Consider the following 8,130-nt stretch of genomic DNA (forward strand, 5'->3'; position numbering starts at 1 on the left):
TTTACCATCTTATTTAGTCCATTAATACATAACTTCATAAGTCGAAAGCAGTTCATCATTCTTGACAAGCGTATTTCCAGTTGTTTCCTGCAGGTGTCCAGTCCGTCCGCTCACTCTGATCACTGATGAGAAATGCTCAGGAGCGGCTCTGAGCGGCACTGAGCGAGTCGCACCCTGTGTTAATGTTTTCCCAGTGAGACCAGGTTGTTTTGGGAGCTGGACCAGAAGACTTCGAATTGATTTGAGTTATGAATGGAGAAGCAGTGACTGTGCTTTGTTTATGCTTGAACATGGTGTTATTAATACCGAGTCGTGAACTTTCTGCAGACGGTTCTGGGGGCTTTTTTCCTGTATTTTGTTTCCCGAAGTTACCTGCACTGTTTACCTCAAACATTTCACTGCTGCGTGATTTCTGGCTTACGCTAACATGGCTGCTTGATTATATTTGTCTTTTATAGCATCCTTACTACTTGTTAAATGCTGCTACTAATTGACCGTGCTGCTCTTTCTTAATGCCTTCCGTATTGTTCTGTGTTTATCTGATTCTCTGTATTAAGAGTCACTGTATTCATCGGAGGCTCCACACACTTTAAGCCAGGTCAGGTTTTTTAACTCGCCTCTCTCACCACAGTGTAAATTGCAGGAGCTGCCGCTAAAAGGAATGTAATTGTTTTGCTAACTGTTACTAAAAGCACACACCTGTCTGGGGCGGGAATTACTTCCTGTGAGGATCGTTTCCATCAATCACACCTCTACAGCTTGCTGATTTGCTGTATTTGTCTGATTGGGGCGGGACAGTGCGAAGCTGAAAAAAGTATTACATTAATAGAAACTTCACCCCACGGTTAAATGAGAGAGTGCGGGTGAGTGCAGAATTCTCTATAACAACAGAATTACACTCATTTGATACCTATTGTTTACCATATAACATTTCAAGCAATATTGTTTTAATACATGTTATGGTGCGGTAAAGCATTGGAAAGCATTGTAAAGCACAGAGAGGTCTGGTAAAGCATAGGGAAGCATTGTAAAGCACAGAGAGGTCTGGTAAAGCACAGGAAGCATTGTAAAGCACAGAGAGGTCTGGTAAAGCATAGGGAAGCATTGTAAAGCACAGAGAGGTGTGGTAAAGCATAGGGAAGCATTGTAAAGCACAGAGAGGTCTGGTAAAGCATAGGGAAGCATTGTAAAGCACAGAGAGGTCTGGTAAAGCACAGGGAAGCATTGTAAAGCACAGAGAGGTGTGGTAAAGCATAGGGAAGCATTTTAAAGCACAGAGAGGTGTGGTAAAGCATAGGGAAGCATTGTAAAGCACAGAGAGGTCTGGTAAAGCATAGGGAAGCATTGTAAAGCACAGAGAGGTCTGGTAAAGCATAGGGAAGCATTGTAAAGCACAGAGAGGTCTGGTAAAGCACAGGGAAGCATTGTAAAGCACAGAGAGGTGTGGTAAAGCATAGGGAAGCATTTTAAAGCACAGAGAGGTGTGGTAAAGCATAGGGAAGCATTGTAAAGCACAGAGAGGTCTGGTAAAGCATAGGGAAGCATTGTAAAGCACAGAGAGGTCTGGTAAAGCATAGGGAAGCATTAAAATACATAGGGGATACCAGATAATACAGCCATAGACTCTCTTTTGTCAGCTGTCTAATTTGGCATCCCAAGTGTTTCTCACTGTAAATATGCCCAACGTCAATGTTGTTGTGTGTACTGTATATAAATTAAATATCTGAACATGACTCTTATTTATTCTAGACAGAACAGCACCAGGCACTGAAAACTAAAAACTGGTGATTTATACTGTACCACAGCGAAGTACCGAAACAGTAACTGCGACAGAGGGGAGACTCGAGAGACTTCAGCACTTTGAAAGGTAAAAAGTTTAATAAAAGATTTCCAAATATATATAAAAAAATGAGCACCACGTGTCACGTTGCTTGTTGGGGGTTCTGATTTTTGAATGATTTTATTTATTTATTTATTTATTTTTAAAATCTTTTTTTTCTTTTTTTATATAAGTCGGGTTTTATTCAGAAAACAAAGTACTTTTAAAAATGATATAATTTAACTGAACTCCACTCAGCATTGTTTGGTTTATAATAAATAGGTACACACAACAAAATGATTTACTATTAATAACGTGAATATATATTTTTAAAACTATATTGGAATAAAATGACAAGTTACAGCTGGGATCATTTATGAAAGTTTCCAAACGAGAGGAGGCCATTCAGCCCATCTTGCTCGTTTGGTTGTTAGTAGCTTATTGATCCCAGAATCTCATCAAACAGCTTCTTGAAGGATCCCAGGGTGTCGGCTTCAACAACATTACTGGGGAGTTTGTTCCAGACCCTCACAATACTTTGTGTAAAAAAGTGCCTCCTATTTTCTGTTCTGAATGCCCCTTTATCTAATCTCCATTTGTGACCTCTGGTCCTTGTTTTTCAGGTTGATAAAGTCCCATGGGTCGACATTGTCTATACCTTTTAGGATTTTGAATGTTTGAATCAGATCGCCGCGTAGTTTTCTTTGTTCAAGACTGAACAGATTCAATTCTTTTAACCTGTCTACATACGACATGCAATACACTTTTCTCTATTAAATTTCATTTGCCATGTGTCTGCATTGTAACTCAGATCAACGTGTCAGGAAGGAGTGGCTGCATAATGATTAACTTCACAGCGTTTCCAGGAACTCTTCTTCTGTTTATGTAGCTTCACATAAGGACACATGGATGGAATGCTCAACCAAAGAACACAGCCCATCCGTGTGCAACACAGAGCTGGTTATTAGGTAGACACTGGATAATATTATCACAGCATATGAGAGAGCGGCTAAACTGAGCTAATCAAATCCTAACGCCCCGCCTCCCCAAACGATTGGGCGTTCGTTAAGAATGTTTAGATTTGTTGTTAATTAGTTCAGAATAACCCAAGACCCGCCCTGTAGTTTGGATTAGTTGATCAAATGCTTACAGTACTAATTAAAACACATGTTTTGTAAATTAAAAACAGCAACGTCACATTTCCTTCCTTCTGTGGTGATGAGTTCAACCCTAACTGCTGCATTAACATAGTTTTTTGCAATGAATTTCCTTGCTTTTCGAGGAGTTTTTATTTTCATTATAAACTACAGCTCTTGTGTGGAGGTGTTCCATACATGACTGCTGCATTTCACCACATTGTATTAGACATGTTAATGCAAAGAGTGCAGACTCAGGAATCTCGGTAATCAGTTATCTGCAGGTTAAAGTCGGTGGTAAATTAGTGCTGCTGATGGAGCCTCATGACTCGTGATTCTAATCTGCAGGGACAAAGTTCGAGGTTCTGGACTTCGCTGTGAGATTTTCAAGAATCCTGTAACTCTTCATTGTAACCACAGCTTCTGTAAAGCATTTCTGGATCAGTGCTGGAGAGAGAAGGAAACTCGGATCGTCCACCCAATTTCACGCGCAGGAATATTATGGCTTCTAAAGCACATACTGGAATACTCTGCAGTCTGCATGATGAGAAACTGAAGCTGTTCTGTGTGGATGATAAAGAGGCTGTCTGTGTTGTGTGTCAAACTTCAAAGAAACATGAGAATCACAAGCTCCGTCCTGTTCAGGAGGCTGCACAGGATTATAAGGTATTTAAACAATATTCATGTGAAAATGTAAACACAGTATTCTCTTTTCACAGCATATTATACAGAGTTATTATAATGAGGAAGTTTAAACAACAAGATCCAACAAGTCTGAGCGAAGAACAAATCCTATTACAATATCATTGAAACTGAGACTGAGAGAGAGTGGGGGTGGTGCTGTACAGGAATGGGGAGGGGAGCGTGTCTGTGTGCAATAATGAATTCACACCTGAACCCTTATAAACCCTCACACAGCCCCTATCAGAGACAGGCAGGACAGGAATGGGGAGGGGAATCACTGTGTCAATGTGAACACTTTATTCCTTGACTTTCACTCTCCACTGCTGACTATATAAGCAAGCATTGTGTTTCCTATTGAATTGCCTCCTCACACTGTCTGGTTATAGACAGTGATGATTCTATTACAGCACCAAGGTCTTTCTACTGGCACGCCTGTTCAGATCCAAGCCCTTCTGAAAGATATATTACATCACACACTCTTTCAGAGCCCATCCTTGCACTGACTTCTTCAGAGAAGTCTAAGGGCGTTGTCAGTTAAGCATTCTCTACTGTGACCTAACTGGGGTCATGTGACTATTGATTTCCGCATGATAAATAACTGACTATTCAAGATATTGGATTCATACACGGTACACTGTCTCTCCTCTCTTACCCCCTGTCTCTCCTCTCTTACCCCTGTCTCTCCTGTCTTACCCCGTCTCTCCTGTCTTACCCCCGTCTTTCCTCTCTTACCCCCCTCTCTCCTCTCTTACCCCCTGTGTCTCCTCTCTTACCCCTGTGTCTCCTCTCTTAACCCTGTGTCTCCTCTCTTACCCCTGTGTCTCCTCTCTTACCCCCTGGCGCTCCTATCTTATCCCCTGGCTCTCCTCTGAGGCTGATAAGGCTGTGGCTGCCCGCTTCTGCCTCATCTCCATTCTTAAATATCAGTCAGTCAGAATCTTTATTGATGCATCACAAATCTCCAGAGTTGGGGGTTTGTTGCTATGAGAGCCCCCAGTGGTAACCCCAGTGCTGAGGGGATTTCTCACACACTGCATTCATATCGCTACTAGCCAGCCATGTGTTAACAGTGATGTGCAAGCTCTGGGTTTCATTGCATTTCAGGGAGAACTCAAGACTGCACTGAAGCCCTTGCAGGACAAGCTGGGATCCTTTAATAAAGTTAAAAATGAATGTGATGAAACAGCAGAGCACATCAAGGTAAGAGAACTAGATTAGAGGTTGAAACAATACACAACATACATTTTCACTGGACACCCAAACTAACTCTAAAGTGATCCTTTTCTTGTATAGAAACAAGCCCAGCAAACAGAGAGGCAGATAAAGGAGGAGTTTGAGAAACTTCACCAGTTTCTACGAGATGAAGAAAAGGCCAGGATAGCCGCACTGAGGAGGGAAGAGGAACAAAAGGGAAGAATCATGAAAGAGAAGATTAAAAATATTACAAGAGAAATCTCATCCCTTTCAGACACAATCCGAGGGATAGAAGAGGAGATGGAAGCTGAAGACATCATCTTCCTGCAGGTAGTGATTGTTTAACTGTGTGTGACATGTTCTTATTGTGAATGCACACTCACTACTACACTATGAATGGGACTTCACAAGCATTTATGTCAGCACACATTTGAACTTCATTTTTAACATTCATTTTTCAAGCATGGTTTGTATTGCTGTTTGTTCTTAAGTTTACCCCACAAATGGATAAAACAGGCAGCAAATGCCCCTCCTCCAGCCCCACAAACCAGCAGAGGGGTCTCATTGGTTTGGTTCTCCAGAGAATATGTTCATGGATAAACACTGAGTTCAAAATGTAAAGCTGGACAGCGGTGCTGCTGATTTCTATCAAAGTGGTATTTGTGTTTTAATAATGTCTCAATTCATGTCCTTGTTTGTTTCAGAAGTACAAAGACACACAGAGAAGGTATGTAAGATGTGGCCTGTCTTCCTCTCTTGTATTGTATTGAATGCAAACACAGAGCAGCACTAACTCCTGAATATGATTGCAGAGCCGAGTGCACACTGCAGGATCCACAGTGTGTTTCAGGAGCGCTGATAGATGTAGCCGAGCACCTGGGCTCTCTGAAGTACAAAGTGTGGGAGAAGATGCTGGGGATTGTTCAATACAGTGAGTCCTGTGGGGAGCATCACAAAGGAGGGGTGGGGGGTGCATATAACCACAATCCACAATGTGTGTAAGCAGCAAGATACAGCTCTCTACAATCAATAATAATACACAATGAAATGCACACACCTGTAGCAAATACACTTGTATCCATCAGAGAGATCATCTCTCAGTTCAATATTAAACACTGTGAGCTGCTCATAGTATTGAGGTGAGCTGGAAGAGCATTCCAAGAGAGCAAAAGGCTTTCTGATCCCATGCTGGTCTGCATTGAAACTCCTTGTAAAGAAACCACTGCAGTAGAACACAGACTTCTCTGAGTTCAGCCCATTGTCTTGGAATGCTCCCAGAGCTCTAAGAATGTTAGTGCTGAGCAGTGTCACAGTGTTCTGTTCTACAGCTCTATGATAGAACTCTGTGAGCAGCTACAATTCTAACTGACCAGAGTTCCGGAGCCAGAGTTCTACATAAATCATCCAGACGGACATCAATTCAGCATTTTTATACTGTACACCCTCTCAGCCAATCAGAGCTGAGTTTACACACGCTGTGACTGGATCTGATTTAAACAGGTTCAGACGCTGTTCCTTTGATATTTTTAAGGGGGTTTCTGTTTTTAAAAGTTATGTTTGATATTGAATAATAATATTTGAGATGATGTATTATGAAGAAGTATACAATTCTTAAGATGTGATTTATTAAAATGCTTGCAGGTAGATGTTCTTATTTCTAACCCTGTCTCTCGTTTCCTCTCTCAGCTCCAGTGAGTCTGGATCCCAACACAGCACACCCTGCTCTGATACTGTCTGAGGATCTAACAAGTGTGAGTCTCAACAAGGAGAGACAGCAGATTTCTCACAACCTAGAGCGGTTTGATCACTCTGCTTGTGTGCTGGGCTCTCAGGGATTCACTTCAGGGAGACACTGCTGGGATGTGGAACTGGGAAGCAATAGTTATTGGTTTCTGGGTGTGACTAAAGAGTCCAGCCAGAGGAAAGGGAAATTCACTCTGAGCCCAGGAACAGGATACTGGGTTATAGGCCTGTTGGATGGGGATCAGTACTGGGCATGGACCTCACCACGGACACGACTCACTGTGGAGAAGAAACCCCAGAAGATCAGAGTTCAGCTGGACTGTGACGGGGGGGAGGTGGCATTCTTTGACTCCAGTGATATGAAAAAACCTCTCTACACTTTTAAACACAGATTTACTGAGAGAATGTTTCCATATTTCTCTCTTGGCTCTTCTGCCCCCTTCAGAGTGTGCCCTGTGAAGACAGTTATAAAAGTGGACTAGCCCAATTTGTGGCCCTCATTTAGCATTTGCCTTTTTGAGCCTTTCTACGCATGTGCAAAACTTAGACCTTCAAGGCAAGGCTCTCTGTGGATATTCATTTAAAATTACAGGACACCATTTGTTTAATTTTTATGATAAATACATTTTAATCTCAGGAGTTCTCGCTGTATTTTAGTTTATTTTAATGTAAATATTTTAAAAACATTTTGTTGGTATATTTCTTGTCTATGCATAAACGCTGAGATTGTGTTTCTGTATTTTTTGATAGACAAATGAAGTAATAAATATTGATTATCGAGTGAACCTGTATCGGGACTGATATCTACATTTACATCCAGTTGTCCTGAATTACTTTGTTGCTGTGTCGCGCTCAGTGCTGCTATCAGCGGAAGCGAAGGGGCTTTCAGCAGGAGTATAAGGGTGCGTGGTGAGGAGGGCGGGGGGCGGAGGGTGGGGGGGCATGGTGAGGAGAGCGGGGGGCGTGGTGAGGAGGGCGGGGGGTGGAGGGCGTGGTGAGGAGGGTGGGGTGGCATGGTGAGGAGAGCGGGGGGCGTTGTGAGGAGGGTGGGGGGCATGGTGAGGAGAGCGGGGGCGGACGGCGTGGTGAGGAGGGTGGGGGTGCGTGGTGAGGAGAGCGGGGGCATGGTGAGGAGGGTGGGGGGGCATGGTGAGGAGGGTGGGGGTGCGTGGTGAGGAGGGCGGGGGTTGCGTGGTGAGGAGGGCAGGGGGCGGAGGGCATGGTGAGGAGGGTGGGGGCGGAGGGCGTGGTGAGGAGGGTGGGGGGTGCGTGGTGCAGGGGGCAGATGGAAGGGGCTTTCAGCAGGAGTGTGATAAGGGACACACATGCGCAGACTGCATCCACAGGCAGCGTTCTTGGCCGGCTCCATGCTGAGATTTCTGTCTTCAGGGCTTCTGAATAGAGTAGTTCAGTAGTAGAGTAGTTCAGACAGCACCTGTAGAACTCCTCTGTTTTTCCCCTGGGACACTATCATCCTTCCTTAAATGCGCTTTATTTGCTCTTATCTGCTCCCTATTTTACTGCATTTAATAAATAATAATAAGTAGTGTTTTC

At 43.3% G+C, this 8,130-nt stretch overlaps 1 protein-coding gene across 1 annotated transcript; it reads left to right on the plus strand.

The window, feature by feature from the left end:
* The first annotated feature begins 3,329 nt into the window (after positions 1–3,329).
* Positions 3,330–7,357, plus strand: LOC117407710 (E3 ubiquitin-protein ligase TRIM35-like). Its single transcript, XM_059018096.1, has 6 exons — positions 3,330–3,621; positions 4,744–4,839; positions 4,933–5,163; positions 5,538–5,560; positions 5,646–5,764; positions 6,520–7,357. Exons 1-6 carry the CDS (start codon positions 3,457–3,459, stop codon positions 7,056–7,058), a joined length of 1,173 nt encoding a protein of 390 aa, XP_058874079.1. The 5' UTR covers positions 3,330–3,456; the 3' UTR covers positions 7,059–7,357.
* The last annotated feature ends 773 nt before the right edge of the window (positions 7,358–8,130 follow it).

Source organism: Acipenser ruthenus, chromosome 58 (assembly GCF_902713425.1).
Source record: "Acipenser ruthenus chromosome 58, fAciRut3.2 maternal haplotype, whole genome shotgun sequence".
Lineage (NCBI taxonomy): Eukaryota > Metazoa > Chordata > Actinopteri > Acipenseriformes > Acipenseridae > Acipenser > Acipenser ruthenus.

What these genes read in the sequence shown, in the direction of transcription:
- LOC117407710 (XM_059018096.1), top strand. Translation starts at nt 3,457, where the DNA reads ATGGCTTCTAAAGCACATACTGGAATACTCTGCAGTCTGCATGATGAG. An exon ending in AAACAGCAGAGCACATCAAG is followed by an intron (nt 4,840 to 4,932) that starts GTAAGAGAACTA and finishes TTTCTTGTATAG; the next exon opens with AAACAAGCCCAGCAAACAGA. An exon ending in GCTGGGGATTGTTCAATACA is followed by an intron (nt 5,765 to 6,519) that starts GTGAGTCCTGTG and finishes TTCCTCTCTCAG; the next exon opens with CTCCAGTGAGTCTGGATCCC.